Source organism: Anoplopoma fimbria, chromosome 1, assembly GCF_027596085.1.
Source record: "Anoplopoma fimbria isolate UVic2021 breed Golden Eagle Sablefish chromosome 1, Afim_UVic_2022, whole genome shotgun sequence".
Lineage (NCBI taxonomy): Eukaryota > Metazoa > Chordata > Actinopteri > Perciformes > Anoplopomatidae > Anoplopoma > Anoplopoma fimbria.
This window is the reverse complement of record NC_072449.1, coordinates 8,311,735-8,330,956: the sequence shown is the minus strand read 5'-3', so window position 1 is coordinate 8,330,956 and position 19,222 is coordinate 8,311,735. Positions and strand designations below refer to the sequence as shown.

General features: G+C 40.5%; 1 protein-coding gene across 2 annotated transcripts; it reads right to left on the bottom strand.

The window, feature by feature from the left end:
* Positions 1–2,594: 2,594 nt before the first annotated feature.
* igsf5b (immunoglobulin superfamily, member 5b) lies at positions 2,595–18,334 on the bottom strand. Of its 2 annotated transcripts, XM_054603202.1 has the most exons (10): positions 18,248–18,334; positions 16,532–16,618; positions 14,464–14,781; positions 11,202–11,329; positions 10,159–10,324; positions 9,492–9,626; positions 6,179–6,203; positions 5,427–5,515; positions 4,353–4,405; positions 2,595–3,284 (listed from the first exon to the last, which is right to left on the bottom strand). In XM_054603202.1, exons 2-10 carry the CDS (start codon positions 16,578–16,580, stop codon positions 3,174–3,176), a joined length of 1,074 nt encoding a protein of 357 aa, XP_054459177.1. In that variant the 5' UTR covers positions 16,581–16,618; positions 18,248–18,334; the 3' UTR covers positions 2,595–3,173. The 2 variants fall into 2 exon arrangements, with proteins under 2 accessions (XP_054459177.1, XP_054459184.1); XM_054603209.1 differs by lacking the exon at positions 4,353–4,405 and having other exon boundaries at positions 3,191–3,284.
* Between the last annotated feature and the right edge of the window lie 888 nt (positions 18,335–19,222).

The following is a 19,222-nucleotide window of genomic DNA, read 5'->3' as shown; positions in this document are numbered from 1 at the left end:
AGACAAAAAGGAAGCTGGGGAGCTGCACCCAAGCAGCAGACTCTCCTCGTTGTCCCCGACGGTTGCGTTCCACTCGGTAATTTTCTGCGATGCATGCAGGGAGGTAGGAGATACCCGCTGTACTGACAGCTGGTCCCTTGCAGACCGAAGAAGTTCGTACGTTGACGTAAGAGATCCTGAGTGGCACTCGAGAATGTGCATGTGCAGTGTAACTGTAGTGTCGCACGATGACGTGAGGAGGACATCGGCTGGTGACAGGCGGGAGGAGCAGAGAAAGACGGCGACTGAGTGACAGCGACTCCAGAAGATGGCTACAGTTGTGAAGTTTTGAAAGTGATGGGAGCTTGTTAAGGCCTCAGTGTTGGAAAGGCTAAAAAAACTGACCGGTCCTGGCTGGCTCTCTGAGCTTTAGATGCCTCCAGACGATACGAACGCACCATTTTGTGGAGCGTAACTGACACCCATGGAGTGCCCTAAGTAAGCCCCAGGGAAGGGTATGGTTAAGCTGGAAAACAAAACACTAAAGCAGGTCATGTAATAGGCCTCTCATTTTGCGCCTGTCTTTGTCGGGCCCACTGGAGGAAACCTAATTTATTTAATAGCCCGCTGCTTCAATGCCAGGCGTTTGGTGCACGAAAAACAGAAGGCAGCAACGATGAAAGCATAGAGAAAGAGAGAGAGACAGAGAGAGAGGACAAACACTTTCCTCACATTCGCTGGCGAGATGTGATTTCCAAAGTGAAGATCTGTGTCAGCCATCTGGTGATAGAGAATAGCAGGAAACCATGTCAGCGTGCTATTTTTCAATAATGCAAGCGTACATGCTGTCACCACAAAACTGACAATTCAAGGGAAGATTTCTGTGAAACGTCGACTTTTTTGCGTATTCTATTTTGCTTTCTGTTCAGTTCCTATAAATCTGTTTCTTTTGCTGGAAAGCCAAGATAGAACTGGCTTCAACACAATGTCAGAACAAAACAGAGCGGCACATTTGAAGGGTGCTGTGGTAAGTATTCAGCGTTAAATCCCTGTGAACAGTGGCACTAGTGTGAAGGTTTGTGGCGAACAAATGTGCCTTTTGGCACATCAGGTTTCAGTCTGGCTCGCAGCGCGACTCTACTGCATCTATCAATCTACTATTGGATGGATTGCCATTAAATTATGTACAGATCTTTTCCTCTAGCCCCACCACGAGGTTCTCATGTGAGATTTTGAGTGACATCTTTCAACAACTATTGGATCAACTTTCATGAAATTTGATACTGATTTATGTCCCTTTAGGATGAATTTCAATTTAGATACATTTTTTAGATTATCACTGAATACCTGGTAAACTACTGACATTCCAACAGTCTCAACTGGACTCTGTGTTTAGCCCTGATTGCCAAATATTAGCACAGTATGACGCTGTACTAAGATGGTTGAAATTATAGCATTTTTAAATTGTCATGTGAGTATGTGAGCATACTAATGTTAGCATTTGGCTTAAATTACTGTTGCGTCTAAACAGCCTTGCAGAACTGCTAGCATGGCAGTAGACCTGGGGTGTCAAATAGGGCCACGATTCATTAATCTTCTTTGTTCTCAGTTGTCCTTGAAAGTTCTTGTATTTTTTCCGCCATGATGAGTCTGACAATGGCCTCCACCTGATTCCTTATTATATGAAAATATACAACTTCACAATTGAGTCCACTGCAGATGACTGCATTTGTTTTCAGCAGTGTTTGTATTTGCAGAGATTTAAGCCACTGGGCTTGGAGTCATATTCAGCTAATCAAGGTTGCCCGCAGCAGAGATATATCACATCTAAAGCTGAAAGGTCGAATCAGAATGTGCATTGGCTTTCAGTGAAATGAAAGTGCATTTCCCATTCAACAAAACATAAGCTGCAGGTTGCATGATTTGTAATTTCTTTTACAGCCGTTGTGGGAGGTGAGAAACAATACAAAAATTCTAAAAGAATCACATCACCCTCCAGAAAAAGCTATTTTTTGTCAGATATTGTGACATAATCAAACAATGCTAATAACCCCACGTTGTGAATAATTTAATAAACTTGCATGGAACCAGCTCATTCACTCTCTTGGATGTAAAACACATTGCAAGGGTATGATAAGGAAACTGCAGCAGTTCTTAAAAAAAATACATATTTTTTCCCAGACACCAGCAATAGGCATGTCATCTATTTAATGCATGCAAACTCCTTTAATGTCAGCAATACATATACCTCCATCTCCACCATTCTGCTCCCCTCCATCCTTTACTATTATAAAATGCAAATGTTATGTCACCCACTTCACACAGAGATAAATCTGTTATTGGAAGCATTACTGCAGAGAGCCATCGTTCTCACTGCAGCACCAGTCACATAGTGTTAATTTACACCCCAGCCTTTCCCATTTATACTGTATTTTAAAACCATTTTCTTTTTATGACCGGGAAATTTATTGAGTTTGACATGCGACCACATTTGAAACAGAAAAAGAAGCATATCTTGCATGGATTTTCTTGAAAAAAGGATTAGACTTAAATGATGCTTCACATTTTTGTGACACTAGTAAGAATATGGATTACAATCAACAGCTCAGAGTCACTTTGATTCTTAAAATCATGTTTATTTCTCCAACAATAATCATTGAGAAGACATGGCAACGCATTAAAAGATAATTCTGGTTTATTCCAGCTTTTATCTTGTTAACTTAGTGGGTAATATGTTATCTAAACCAAATGATGGCCCAAGCTGTAAAAAATGAGATCCAAGTTGTAATAAGCTGTAATTTCTTTTGAATGAAAGTACATACTGTAGTCTATATCCTGTTTGGTCTTAATGACTCTGGCTGTTCAAAATATACTGATGTAAGCCAAGAACATAAGGAGCAGAAAAATTTATTGAAAATGTAAAAAACAATACTTTTTTGTGTGTATATTCTCAAAACAGTTTACATTTTTTATGGATACATTAAAGGTAAAAGGCATCACAATATATTTTCGAAATAATGTGCTGCACACATGTAGCCAAAGTTCACATAACATTAGCTTCTAGCTTTACAAAAACATGAAAAAAATATACCGTACAAACACTGGTGAGGGGCCCACCGGTAAATAATGCACTGTACAATAGTGTACCTCATTAACACCACATTTTTTTATATCAAATATCATAAGACACATATTCAAACTGTGGTCATTCTCCTGATATTCCTTGAGCCGTCCTCTGATGGACACACCTGGGCCGGGTTCTCACTGTGTAGAGACAGGCTGCTGGAGGACACGACATCAGGGACCTGTGGCACAACGTCAAATTTAGGTTTTTAGTGACAATACACCAGCACTGTAGAGTGACGACAAACACAGAGATTCCTGTCCTGAAACTTTTCTCCTACAGCAGCAGTGACGCTGTGGAGGCTTTTTATGCATCGTAGTTGCCAAACAGTCCAGTGCACAATCACACAGAGACATATCTGAGGACGACTGGAGGACAACTACTGCTTTAAAATCCTCAAACTCTCCTCCACCTTTAGTCCCTGCAGATAAGGCAATCCTATTACCAAACTCAAACTCATTACTTCCAAATACAGCGAATCAGAACTGAACTTGTGACCTCAGGACAGAGCTGCTCTACATCAGACGTAATTGGGAAAAGAGGCAACATACACCAGTACAGAAGGAAACACATGTCCCTCCTCCGTTATTATTCATTATTAGATACCAGGACAAGATATCAAGATATCAATCCAGTATATATTCATAGCAATATAACAATCTATTCCTCGATTACAGGAAAGGTAGAGAAAACCCCCTGTGACACGATTGCCTCATCCATATTGGCAGGCCATAATCAGGTGAGATCATTTTTGCCTTTATTTTTTGTATAGGTGTGGGGGGGGGGTATGACTTGCAACAAAGGTCCCAAGGCCGAAAAATGCTCCGTAACCATTGACTACCAAGGCAAGAATCATATCAGAGCAATGGCAATATTTACAGGCAGAACATTTTCTCAATGTTTGTCTCAGTTAAGTCCATGCCAGCATGTACACCTTGAGATCTTCTCGTTATTTAGATGATGAAGTCGATGATGATGATGATGATGGCGCCACTTTAGTGCCCTGTGTAAGCTTAAAAAAATAGTGCTGATGGCATTTTGTGGCGCCGTGCCAGAAAGCATGTTATTCCTCATCAAACTGTCTGATTGGGAGAAGAGTAGAGAGGTGCAACAGTATGGCAGTGCAGTTTGTTGTTGTTCCCATGGGAGACCTCAGAATGAATGGGTGCATTATTCAGCTACAGTCTCTCTCCCTCTCTCTCTCTCTCTCTCTCTCTCTCTCTCTGCCATCCCACCTTCTCTATCTTACCTTGTGAAAGCTGACAAAGTCCTCCTGCCTACGAGTTTCCATGCTTAGCTCACCTGCAGGGTGAAAAACAGCAATTTAGCCTGATCTAACCTCACAGTCCCTCTGACCAGCTACAGCCCACTTTGTACTGAAAGCTGACCTCGGCAAAAATAAGAGGGATCAGGTGATTTAGTGGCTCTGGTGTCATATATGTTTACCAAATAAATACAGCATCCTGAGTTTAAATCTATATTTCTTTTATGTCTGAATTAGAAAAGATCTTGATTTTAAAACCCCATATTATCTGGTTCTTGGCTGCTCAACAGTTACAACAGCCAGCTATGACTTAACAGGTTTGTCTTCCATGTATACTTAATATTACAGCTAACCATTTTGCAAACCAGGCTGAAGGGTTTGACAAATCAGTTCAGTTGATTTATTTCTACTACTCCAGACATCCATTGGCTTCCTAACATTTCCATACAACATGAATATTCATAAACAGACTCTTGAATCGTGCTTAAGTTGTGCAATCCATCACAGTGAACATCAAGCGTAACTTTTTATAAAGTAACATTATTGTTATGGAGAATCATTCTGCAATAAAACTTCATTACAGGGCAATCATAATCTAACTTTGACAAAATAATTAATACATACTTTAAGTTAAATGTGATGAATTACACAACTCGTGCAACTTTTAAGACCGTGTTTAAAAACACTTCAAAAAATCAAAACAATGTGTGTCATGCATTCAAAAATGGTTGGCAAAAATGTAAAGATAAAACTAACACATGACTGAAGCGATATTGTATAATTTATAACATGTATTGACATCTATCAGATATTTTTGAAAGTGCAAACTGTTATATTAGGCTGAAATTTTCGAAAGGCAATAGTAAAAAAAAAGCCCCAACAGTGTTCATTTAGTGTTTACCTGTGCAGTAAGTAAAGTTATAGTAATGCCCCAGTTTGTCAAAACAAAGTGAACTATTCGTCAGTACACTCAGATATTCTTCTGTCAACACCGGTGTTGTTAAACAGTTGTAGCTGAGATGTACAATTATCATGTTGAACCATGCGTCTCTCTCTCACCTGTGTGGCCCTCACTAGAATATCCCAGGTTGACCTTCCCTCCTGTCGCCTCAGCAACCAAGCTTCTCCCGTTCACTGATTGGTCGAACCTGCAAATACCCAAAATGAACAGTCCAATGGAAAAGATAACCTTTAGCTGAGAGAGGCTGTGCTGTGGTGAACAGACAATTTTCTTTTCTCAATAAGCTGCAGTATATCAGGGGCCCTCTGCATTGTTTTCATCATAAAATGCTTTGACAGATAAAAAATGAACATCATCATTTTGCCGTGCAATTTTTATCAGACTCTCACTTCAATGTGCTCATTGGGAAAGATATAACATGTGTTTCAGCTGCATGAAAAAATGCTGACAACAGTAATGCGTAATATATCTGCTTCTTCAATGAGCTAACAACAGTTTGATTCTTAATTAAGTTGTTACGAAATTTAATGACTATTTAATGCCTGTGATTCTTCGATTTTCTCTTTTAATGAGAAACAATAAAAGCCCTTTCATTCTAGGAAAAAAAATCCCCGTATTACTAAAGATTGGATGAGTCTTTATATTCGCTTATGAAAAGTATAAATTGAGCTCTCTCTGCCTTTTTCACAGATTATTGGCAGCTACTTTCCCCTCAAGTCTGTCACTTTCCCATGATCTTAAAGTTATTTTTGTTCATTTGGAAAGTGGAGAAAATCCAAAGTTTGTATTGTTTGAAAATAGCCTCATGAAGCATAAAGGTGTCCAGAAAAAAAGAGCTCTTTAATCTTACCATATTGCCTCCTTTGGGCTCGGTTCTGAAAGAAAATGAGGCATTAGGTTCACAGAATTATTATGAGCTGTCAGCCGCTAACTTTATTATTCTCACAGCATTGACCACAGAACCATTGTGCTTGCTCACTACAACAGTATGAAAGCCCTAAATGTCCCGCCCGTTTATTATCTCTGGATCCTGCACTGATATCATAGCCTCCAGTCAGTTTGTAATGTAACGGTGAAAGCTGGAGCTGAGTGTTAATGAGTTTTGTAACTCTGCTTCATGGTTGTCTTTGCCAAAGGTCCTCCTGGCTGCTGCGAAAAAACACAGCGATTTAACAATGGTGCAGATGGCGCTTGCCTCAGGAGACATATAAACCGCTCCTTTTTAAAGGGAAAGAAATTGCCTTCGTCATTATATTTTAAATCCCTGCTGTCATGCTGGCCAAAGTCTTTGAGGGAGACAAAGTTAGATCCCTTTCTATTTTACCCGAAAATTACAAAGCATACATTACTCCCCATTGAGGTGGATTACTCAAAGAGGAGCTTAGTGGCTTGGAGGCATGCCACATCCTCTAACACGTGAAAAAACCCTCATGAAGTAAACTCAACTCTTTTGCTGCATAAAAGCTGCAAAGACGACGGTGACGAAGGTATCATACGTTTCAGGTACAGAATGAGCTGCCGCAGGAGAAAGGTCACACCTGCTTCGTGATAATCCCTCAGCTCTAAACCATAGCCGTGATTTGCAATAGTCCAGAATCAGTCAGGGGGATTACGCTGACTTCTAAATTAGTGATTTAGGGCCACTTTTTTGTTATCGCGCACAAACAGGCCTCCTCCGGCTCCGCAAGCTATAGAACGATTCCCCTCGGTGATGGTACTCCAGAAACATCTCTGCAACAGCCCTCATTCCTGGCCAGACTTTTTAACCAAGGCATCGACCTCTCTGTTTTGTTGAGGTGACACATATTCTAGGTCGGGTTATGAGATCTAATAGAGTTGCAGTAAAACTGTCTCACTCTGTGGTGGTTTTAAACCCTTAGAACTGTGATTGGCTTTGTAGAATTTCCTGAGCAATGCATTTCAGTACTGCTTTAGTCACCTTTAGACTTAAAAAAACCAAAAAATTCAACATGTATGTCTTAAAGGAGTGGTTCAACATTTTGGAAATTATGTTCGGTGGCTTTTTTTGCAGAGAGTTAAATGAGAAGAGTAATGTAAACTACAGCTAGCAATTATTTAGCTTAGCTTAGCAGTTAGCCTGTCTCTGTCTAAAGGAAACAAAATACACCTACTAACTCTCTTTAAGCTTATTGACTAACATTTATTGTTTAATCGGTACAAAACCTGGGCATAAAAAAGACAAATTGGATACAATATGTTAAATAGTGAGTTTTGGAGTATTCTAAACCCCTTTCCCACTGAACAAAAAACCCACTAACACCTATTAACATCTGGCTTTTGTCTTTAGTGGAAAAGGTCACAATCTGTATTCATTCCTGGGACAGAGGACTCTGCAGTAATCACATTCTCGCTCTCGCTCTGATCCACAGTGATGGAAATGAGACTCCTGGTAGGATAAACTAATTTTCACCTCCTTTTCCGGCGCTAAGCTTGTCGCCTCTGTGGGTAAGTTCTGCGACTCTTTGTCATCTCAGCCACAAATTCCGTCCATCTACGTCCAAGTGTATGTCACCGATGTTTCTGACCGTGAATAACTGCGACTTTGGTGTTTTTCAAGGGCGTATTTATTTCGGGGCCCAAGAAAACGCTGTCTTGCTTCACTGTTCATTCTTTCTCTTACTAGCAATGTTGGTTTTGGCCGTGGTAGAAGAAGTGGCTGAAACCTTTTTCCAGAAGTAAAACTATTAACTATTAACTATTTAAACCACACATTCATTAGAATTAATCTAAACCAGAGAGCAGCAAAACCACAGGCCAAACATTCAGTCCCTTTCTCAAAAGCCATGTTTTGAACTATCCCCTCACTAGTTTTATATTTTAATCTACAGAACAATTTTTGTCCAAATGCTTGATGTGTAAACTGTGTAATAGTCAAACATACTGACTCATCTGGCAGAAACCAGGTGTGAGTCAGGACGTTAATGTTCCCCAAGGTTAATTTTCTGCCATTGTACCAACAGCTGTAATCCTTTCCACACACAGGTTGATAGCTTGTCCAAGGTCGCCACATTCCCACTAAACTACTGTCAACTCATCTGCATGTCTCATCGGCCTTCATCAGGCCAACTGACGGGGTTATGATACAAACCAAGGACTGGAACATGGTCACTTTTTATATCCAAATGACACTCAATTCAGTTTTTTTTTTTACCTATCATCCTTCAACATCCTGTAACATCTTCATTAAATCATGCACCAGTAGAGTAAAGACCACCAGTCCATTAAAGTGGAAGCACTGTTTCCTGGCTGGTATTTGATAGAAGACATCATTAAAAAGTACAATAGCACAAAGTTCAAACTTGATGATTATCATTCCTCCTTGCCTGTGACAGCCTTGGCCAGAGGCATTATGTTTTTGGCTTTGGGTTTGGGTATCTGTTAGACAAAGCCAATAAAAATTCGATATCTCCAAAACGCGTTGAGGGAAGTTGTTACTTTACTTCTGACAGACATTAGAATTTGGAGGTCAAAGGCCACTGTTACCACATAAAACTCCTTTTCTTCCATCATTCAAGAATTCATATGCCAATTATGAAAATTTCACACAATGGCGTATAGGATAAAATGAAGTGATGAGATGTTGGACAGACACTGAAGTAAAGTGCAACTTGAGCAAACAATAGCGAGGCGGAAATTCTATTTTTATCCTCAAAGACGAGAACAAGACAGATATGTATGTTGTAAGCAGAAAGAAACATGCTAATTCATTTCAGTTAAAGCTACTCACTAAAGTTACTTTAATTGCTGTTTAACTGGTGAATTGTCTCGCTCAGGTTCACCTCTGCAGTAATTATTCAGGGTGAGCATTAATAGTCCTTCCTCCTGACGATTTGTCCCAGTTTTGTCTGGGATTCAAACCCCCAACCCCTGCAGTCATACAGTCCAAATACTTATCTAACCTTTGTGCTATTGCCGTCTCCTGAGAAGAAGAAGCTCTGTGCTGACAACTAATGTTCTGCCTTTGTCAGAAAATATATAGCGTGTCCTTGGTGAAGGCCAGCATGGGGCAGCGCTGAGTCACAGCGTGTAACCGCCCCTCTTCTTCATTATACTTTAATCACAGCTTCTGGACTGGAGGGGGAGGTGACGTTTTTTATTTTTTTCTTCACCTAAAGCAATTGAAGTAGGAGAAAAGTGCATACTTGCTTGTCTCTTTTGTCTGTGCCAGAGGACGATGCAGATGCAGAGCAGGAGGAGCAGCAGCAGAAGAGCAGCGAGGGAGCCCGTTACTGCCAGAAGGAGCGTGCAGTCGTCTCCATCCTGCACCACCTCTGCAACTGAGGAGAAAAAAAAAAGGTCACATCAGTGTGACGGTAAAGAAGCGCTGAAGCAGTGTGGTTACCTTGCAATTCAATTACAGATTTGCAGACACAGTGTAAAGAAAGCTGTGTTCAATCTCCCGTTTTAATATGCTGAAGTATGCATGAGGGGCGTTCGCTGATGGGGAAGCTGCTCCGAGCGGATGTTACAACTACAAAATGGAACAGTACTAAGATAATAATGTAGTGTTTGTATTTAGGGGCCTTAGAGAGGTTTGCTCTTGTGATGCAAACTAATGCAGTGTTGCATCTGGCAGCTCTTTTCTGTTCCCCTCTCCTCTTCAATATTAATGCTCAGTGATGATTCACAGGCTTCCCAAAAGAGAGAAAGGGACAGGGAAAAAAAGAAAGGAAAAAAGTGAAACACATAAGAGAGAACATTTAAAGAGAGAGAATGAATGTAAATACAGAAAACTAAACTAGGACAGAACAAAGACGCACTGTGCGTGTATGTTAGTTAATGCAAAACACGCCGGCGGCTTCCTCTCACCCACTGTCAGATGGATGCTGCTCTGCAGTGGTGTGGGGAGGGCAGACACAGAGGCCAGACAGGCCACACGAGAGCTCCTCGTTGCCGTGACGCTGAGGTTGCTGGTTACGGTGAAGAGGCTCTTCCCCGACTCTTCAGTGCTGATGTTGTATTCGCCCCGGCTCGCCTCCATTCCAATCCCCAGAGAGAGAGAGAGTGATAATTAGTTGTGCAGTTATTCTGTAAATACTCAAAGCAGAGCTGTATTTAAAGAAACAGTATTTTTGTTCTTCTTGTAATACAGTCGATGCTGTGACCATGTTTGTTTTTAAATTCCTGAGTTAAAAAAAATATATTATTATTGTTATAATTTTTTGGAGATGACAGATCTGTTTTGGATTTGTTCAGCCGATTAAAACACTTAATTCAGCAGATGATCAGTGTGGCTGTAGTTCACATTCACACCAGTATTATAAAGCTCATACCATTTGGTTTATGGTACTTAGCATCAAAACATTGAACTTGAGAAAATTCCACAGCAACAATCGTTCCAGATATAATGACATGATAATCGCTAGACTTTGTTTGGACATTTGTTAAAGCAGTCCATTTCTCACCGTGACAATCTGACGGAAGAGTTTTTAGGCCACTTTCTCCCATCAGAAAGCCTAAAAGAATAATTCACCTGCAAATGCACCTTCTCTGCACAGGCACTACATTAGAGACTCTACCATTTTTTCAGGGATACTTGAAAAGAAAGTGGTTTTGAGCTGAAATGATCACAATGAGGTCTGTGAATTTGGTCAGAAACAAAAAAATCCCTTCTCTGCCTATTGTATTGTCACAAACCAAATGCAATTGAGTGCATTGTACTGACTGTATTTGGATAACAGCTGATAAAACAGTTTTTCTTGTGTTTTGAGTGCCTGGTCACTTCATTCCTCTATGTGTGTGTCTAAATGTAGAGTTTCAACACTACACCTTGAACTTAATGAGTGTTTAATCATATAAAATCCTTTCCTAAGCTCTAAAAATGACGTAGTGAGAAGGATGTATGCACTCACCTTTTTGTCATTCACCTGCCATTGCAGAGTGGGTGAAGGAAACCATCCTGCTGCTTGGCATTCAAACCGGACCGGCTGACCCTTAAAAGCCAACTTGTCGTCCCCAGTGATTTTCACGCTGCCCTTTTCTGCAACCACAATCACAAACGTTGCTTATTAATATGCATGCATGCATGTATATGTACTTGTGTATATTCCTGTAGATGCATGAGTGTGAGTAAGTTTATGAATATCAACATCGGGTAGGACTCCATGAATTTCCGTTTAAAATGCATGTTGTTGCATCCAACACATCTGCACCCAAAGGTGAGCATCACCTCTCCAATCCGCCTGCTCTCTTACTAAAGACGGATTTCATTCGTCCCGGGCGATTGATGGCGTGTCTCAAAGTCTCAATTGCCTGACGAATCCCTCTCCTCTTTCCCCCTTCATCGCCTTCCCTGCCAGCCAAATAAACCACTTAAGGCCCCTGGGAGATACAGTATCTCATATGTGAAGTCCATTGTCTGGGGCAGAATGAAAGGCGGTGGATGCAACAGACAATTGCTACAGACAGAAAGATAATTACAGAAGCTTCGGTGCTTTGTCTAAGCCAATGACGTGTCGTTGTGTTGATTTAGGTTCAAATCCTCAGCTGTTTTGTACTCTTTATTGGCTTTCCCTATTTCCCCCTGGGACTTTTATTTGATGCCTGATTTGGTGTCATAAACATCGTACCATTCCATTTCTAAAAGAGTGGACTCTGGCTGCTCCTCTGCACCATTGAATGAAGGTTGGCGGAGAACCAGCAGCCTCATTTGCACTGACTGATGAGGGACTCCGGGCGATCATGGCAGATTGATAGATTTGAATAGTGAAAGGAACGACATCAGCACTCTCTCCCAAAGCTCCCGTTTAAGTGATCCCTGAAATAAGGTTTCACAAGGTTGGTTAATCACAGTAGGAAAACTCTGAAGACTTTTGGCTGCTCTGGCAGACTGTGTGAGGCAGAGAGCCCTCAGCTAACTCTAATTCCACTGATTCTTCAGCAGGGGTCCTCAGAGGGGAAATTACTGAGGGCAGCATTTAAACACTTTTACACGTCTGTCTGCAGGATTGCTGTGTATGCGCATAAAGTTGGTCTTGCATGAAAAGCATATAACACATGCACTGTGTGTGTGTGGGTGTGAGTTTATTCCAACGAGGACCTCGCTGTGCTGCTACTCTTCTACTGTTCACTCTTCTCTGATTTATATAGAAGACTTTTCTGCAGCTCCAGCCTTCACTGCAGAACCTCTCGTACTCAACAGTGCATGCAACCGTATTGATTTGCTCAAACGGAGGCCTGTGTGTGTGTGTGTGTGTGTGTGTGTGTGTGTGTGTGTGTGTGTGTGTGTGTGTGTGTGTGTGTGTGTGTGTGTGTGTGTGTGTGTGTGTGTGTGTGTGTGTGTGTGTGTGTGTGTGTGTGTGTGTGTGTGTGTGCTGTATATGTGTGTGAGAAATAAGCAGAGAAGGAGCAGCAAGAGGAAGCAGGACTGTGTTGTCATATTCACATCATCTTCATATTGGACAATTAAAGTGTGCGGATGATAGCATACAGAGTCACCCCGGCCCGCGGCGGATTTGTGGCTCTGTTCCAACCGTATATTTGAAGCTGCAGTACACAAATCACAGGCAGAGTTGCTGACTGTTAACCGGGCGTGCCAGGATGCACAATTAATTCAGTAGCTGTGTCAGGCCATAGTGATCCTCTGCATCCACACCGGAGGGCCTGATTCACCATGCATTGCTGTTAATGGCCGCATGTGTCAGAGGGGATTTGTGGCACTGGCAGCAATGGAGGCTCTCTCCGTAATATATATTGGAGGCGATGGGTCATTGGTTTTGTATCCTCTCGCTTTTTGCAGAGAGGATGTTTCGGCGCAGTTTTTTTTTTTGTTTTTTTTTAGCTGAGTTCTCAGTTCACTTTGCAGATACGAACAAAGCTGAATGATAAGGTCAAGAGACGCACAGGTCCCAGCAAGTCTTGAAGCTTTGGCGTAATAAATTGCTGTCTAGTTTGAGATATATTCCCAGAGATGCATGTGTCAATTATCTTTTAAAGTGTGGCGTTTTTTCATCAAGCGGTCTTTGAACTTGACAGGGCGGTTAAAACTTTGATCCTTCTTTTTAATTAAGTGTAAAAATTGAAATATCCTTCTATGATCTCCCAAAAAAAAAGAAACCCTGCTATCCTCCCTTCAGTAAAGAGGGAAAAATTGCTTAACCTTTTTCCGACCTCCCCCACCAATCCTAATTTTTTTTTTACTGTCCCTAATTTGTGTGGAAATGAAAATGGTTTGACCAGTTTAAGTGAATTTGCTCTAACTTGCTCGTTTAGACATTTTTTTCTTTTGTTATTACAATCAGGGAAGTCCAATTTGTCAAAATGCTGCAGTGCGCTTGAGATATCGACATCATCAGAACTGCAGTGAACTACTGCTTCTTATAAAGTCCTGACTCTTAGGAGACGAGAGGAGATCGGCCTGTAAATCCTGCTCCGCTGCCGGCTCTGACTGGCATGGAGTCCAGCACTTTTCCGCCTGCTATTTATATCTGAAGGGCCAATCAATTCCCGTCGCTGACACCATCCACACTGTCATCAACAATGTCACAGAGACCATCAAACATTGCCTGGGCAACTGTACCCCCCCTACACAGGCCCAGATGATTACCCCCCTCCCTTGATATACACAGTGATGGATCACTGAGGCACTTGTTCAGCTGCTTTTACAGAAAACTTTCATCCTTAAATCGCCATTTCAAGAAAAAATTAAAACAGCAGCACTTAATTAGTAGGAGCGCCTTGAATGTTGAGGCAAGATACAACATTTTTGTCTCTGACTCTTTTGTACTTTTTTTTTTTGAGTAGAGACAACAATGTGTGGGTGGGCGGAATCAACACAGCTTTAGTGTAGTCCCTGCATTTAACTCTTTTTCTTTTTTACGTGGTGCTTTTTGCCTCGTCAAGGTTAAATTCAGGGTGTTCCTGCTCTCTCTCACGCTGCAATAGTTGTAGTTGAGACTTGCCATCTGCTCCGTTTCCTTCACTGCTTTGCGTGTGTGTGCATACAAGAGAATGTGAGTATCCCTGAGTGGAGCTTTCCGCACAAAAAGCCTTTGAAATTCTCTGCAGCAGAAATAAACAGTTCCTTGCTGCCTTCCTGCTACAATGAATCACACACATGCATACATACACAGACACATGCACATAGTACCTCCTCACACATATGGACATACAGACCTTGTACAAACAGGCTTGATGTTTTCCTATCAATGCCCTGGAGGTCACAGGTCACTTGTCCCTGGTTGTGCCTCTCTGTGCTCTTCAGGACAAACACCCAGCTGTCTCCCTGTGAGACGGTGCTGGTTTCGGCCGTCACATTAGGGTAGATGGCGGGCAGGACTCCAGAATCCTTGGAGATGGTGAGAACCGCTTCGCCGTTCAGCAGCCACACCATAACGGTCCACGGGTTGTATGAGGTACTGCAGGTGAACCGGGCCTCTCCTCCTCGCAGGACGGTTAGTGTTTCAGGGGACAGCTTCAACCGACCTCTGACTACTAAAAAGCAGCCGGAGACAGACATCAAACACATCAGTCCTTCCATGTTGAACTGAGACTGAAACAATACAAATTCCCAGAGCAACACTTACTAACACTGCACGTACTTCAAAGAAATAGTTTGGCGTGTTGGGAAAAGAGCTTACTTGCTTTCTTGTCGAGAGTTGGAGGAAAAGATGGATACCACTTTCATGTCTGCACACTAAGTGTGTAGCTATAGAGCCAGCAGCCAGTTAGCTTAGCTTAGCACAAAGACTGGAAAATGAGGGAAACTCTCCAAAAGAGATCAAATCTGAAGCTCACTAATTAATGCATTAGGTTTGTTTAATCCAAAAACTAAAACTGGGGGTTATGTGCTTGAGTATTTTATGTATGAATGCTTCCTGGAGTCCTACCGTTGTTGTGAGTTTGCCAGGCAACCAGCGGGGATTCTGTATTTCCAAAAATGCCCTAATAAGACCAGTAGTATTAAAAAGTAATGATAGGCCAATTAGAATTAAGAAGCTGGCTTTGCAAACTCACTATTAACCTTATCAGAAAATCACTTGTACTGATCTATATTCTGAATACAAACTGTTTAACAACATTAAAAATGCTTCAGTTTTCTAGAGTGACAGAAGCCTGTGTATGCAAATTTAACAGGATATAAGGTCATTTAACATAACTTTTACAATGCAAACTGATTCCTTCAAATATGCTCTCAAACCACATACAATTAATGCAATATGGATATGCAGTAAGATCACATTTATACCGAGGTAATTACTGATACATTATGGAGGTGTCACAGATTGTTTGAGAAGAGACTTTGCATTTTATTGTCGAGGGATGAATTAAAATTGGTGCAGTAAATGAAACCCATAAATATGGTGGAGAATCAATGACCAGTAAATAGAGGCATACATTAAGTGAGCTCAAAGAAAACTAAACAATTCAGGAGCATTTGTTTTGGTCATTTCCCTAGGACATTTAAGACATGGATAGAGCGAGTTAGGAAGAAAGAGAGAAAAGAAAGAAAGCCTTTGATGGATAAAGAGACAAAGAAAGAGAATGAAACGACTCCTTTAAACTGCTTCTTACTCTGGCTGTCCAGATGGAGATTGGTGGTTCGGACGGATGCACGAATGAGGGTAAGTAGGATTTAGGGATGAATTACTAACAAAAGTAGGTAGAGTGTAAATTCATCTGAATCTGTTGGCAAAAGGCCAATGCATCATTCTGCAGGGTAAACATTTAAACGGTAACCTGCAGAGTTTGATAAAGCCATGGAGCATGCAGAATCATAAATTGAGCATCTGTTTAGGAAACTAGGCCTGAGAAATATCATAAGCATAATTTGTGCATGCTCCTATTGGGACCATGACCCAATAACTCTGAAGCCCACTGACCACTGGCTTCATCTCACTGTTAACTAGATAGGCAGATGTGGACAGGTGTTGTAAATAAGCTTATCCTTACAAACACTAAACGCAGTGCATCTGGTCTTGTGGCATAAATGTAGGTTACAATGCTAATGCTACTGTGATGGCCATATCAAATAAACTAAACTAAGCTATTCTGAAGAGAATGTACTATAAGGAGCAGATAGGTCATTAAGCCCTCTGATTAGATTGTGGGTTTAATCTGAGTGGTGCCACAAATAAGTACACCACGGCCCTGAATGGGGCCGTTAGAACAAGCACATCACTGTCCTCTGTGATGCATCTGTAACCAAAAGAGCTGTTTGTTTGGTGCTGAACTGAACTCTCACCTTGAATCCTGCATGAAAGTAGGAGCACGAACAGATAAAAGATGTCCATGGTTAAAACAGTCGATCCAGTCAATCCATTGTTCAATGCTGAATTGTCAAGAAACAAAACAGAATTGAATTTATTATCATAATCTTAAATCTTCAGCCGTGCTAGCAACAGTGCTTTAACTAGAAATGTCTTTCTGTTAGTCCACAACTTTGGTCCTGACTGAAATATCTGAACTTCTGGATTGATTGCCTTGAAATGTGGTCACATATCCATAAACCTGTGTTGAGGGCTAAAAATGTTGGTAACATGCTCACTAAGATGTAAAAACTTGGTAAACACTAAACCTGATAAAGATCTGCATGTTAACAATGTCAATATGAGCATGTTAGCATGCAGATGTTAGCATTTAGCTCATAGCACCAATGTGACTAAGTAAGGTATCTCAGAGCTGCTAGCATGGCTGTAGTCTTGTTTTTAAAAAAGCCTATAAAATATGAATGTCCTATTCATAAATCTTCTATAAAACCCAAGATGACATTTCCATAGAAATCTAATATTTGAGTTTACCTTTTAATAAAATCTTCATGAATCCTTTATTTTTGTTAGATTTCAAATTAGTTATTATTTTTTTAATTATATGCTTAACTCATTCTTGTGCATTCATGGTATTACAAACGTCATAAAACTCTATTTATTCGCTGACACCAAAATTAAGCAATGCAATAAAATATAACCAACCTGTGTTAGTTACACTAAATGTAACAGAATTGAGGTAGTCTATTGATTTGTTATGGGAATGTCCTGCCGTGAAATCTTTGCGATAAAAAGTGCATGCCATTAATATGCCATTAATATGTTGATATTTTCTTTTCTTCTACTGTTTGCACAACACATTTATGAATTGTATATATTTTTCCATATTTAAAACTCAAGAAGTGAAGTTAACTGAAACTATTAAGAGTTATAAAACATTAATACAGTTTTTATATGCAAAACGATCATCTGTTTACTATTTCCTTGTTTCAAATCCACTGGTGATAATAATAATCATCATAATGAACTTTATTTATCCAGTGCTTTACATGGTTGAGTCAGGATTCAAACATTTCGGGATTGGGCTAATGTGGTCTTGTCTTCTATATTAGTTCAAATCGGAGCAGCTGTATTTTGCACTAGCTGAAGGTGAGACATAGTTTTTTGGCTATACCCTGAAATCAACCAAGATGACATTAAAGCATTAATTACCTTCTCAAGATCAGGTCAAAAGAGTAAAGAGTTGTTGAGATGCTTCCCAAATGATACAAACACAAATTATTGCCTTGTTTTCAAATGAAAAGTCACTGTCACTGTTTGCCATTTGTAGACAGGGAGCAAAGATACTTTAGTAAAATTAGGATAAACTTTGGAGGATGAAAAAGAATGATTTAAGATTTGTTTTTATTCAGCTGGAGAACAATTTGAGATATCCAGCTGATAATTTTACAACAAATCATATTGTAGTAAAAGTGAAAGAGTTTCAGCTAAATTTGAATTCAGGTCAGAGTAGGATTACTCGTTTAGAGACCCAAAGTTACCCAGTAAGATCCCTCAGATCTTGTATATAAATAACTTGTGCACCTGTCTCAACCATTTCTTTCACACTCAGCATGAAGCAATACCTCCTGAGTAAAGTTCTAATTGTTTGAGCAGTAAATAACCATCAACACCACTGTGTTTATCTGACTCACCTCAGTTTGGCGTCTCTGTGGATCAACGCCGTGTCACACGCCGTGGAAACATGTCAACAATGCTGCACCTTCAACACTCCTGGTGCTCAGCCATGTTACCCAAAACTGTCCTGTTAAATATTACCAAACTCAGTGCGAACTTTGCCCCGTGCTACACACTGATGTACATACAGAGTGACTCACACTGCAAACAATACCCCTTGTAAGTCCCCAGGTCCCAGGGGGCCCTTAGACCTCCGCCCTCATCAGATGGATGGCTTTGGACACACTGGATGATGTGTCGGCATGTTAAACATACCATATGTACAGTATGAAGTTCTCAGTATGCTTTGAGAACTCTTAGCCATGCTAGCTGGATGGAAATGTCTATCTGTCAGTTTGTCAGCCTTTGGTTCAGACTGAAACATCTCAACAACATTCATGTTCTCCAGGAGATGAATCCTAATGACTTTATTACATCTAATGCAACTACTGGTTGACTTTTTTGGCATTTAGTGAAATATCCTAATGAGCCTGAATGTGACATCTGAACGGCTTGTTTAATCCCATGTTTTCTCATCTAAGCAGCCCAGAAAAAATCTCACTAGGTTGTCTTTTTTTTTTTCACAGTTTATGGGGTTGGAAGGCACTCCAAATACCCAAATAAATGTGCACAAGACCTGAAAAGTGAGGTTTTTTTAATGATATATCCCCTTTAAGCCTCAACTACTATGTTGTTAGTGCTAACTAGTAAATGTTAGCATTCTAACACACTGAAATAAGATGGTGAACATGGTAAACATTATACCTGCCACACATCAGCATGTTAGCGTTAGCATGCTGCAGTTTAAACATGGCTGTAGACTCTTTGTCTTGTTTTAAGAATTTTTGGGCTGGTAAGGCTTTTTATAATGAACACAGATTTGTCAACACTAGTGAGCTGCTTGTCACTTTTTTTTTTTCTGTCTTTAAATAAGCAAAGTAAATTCCTTTATA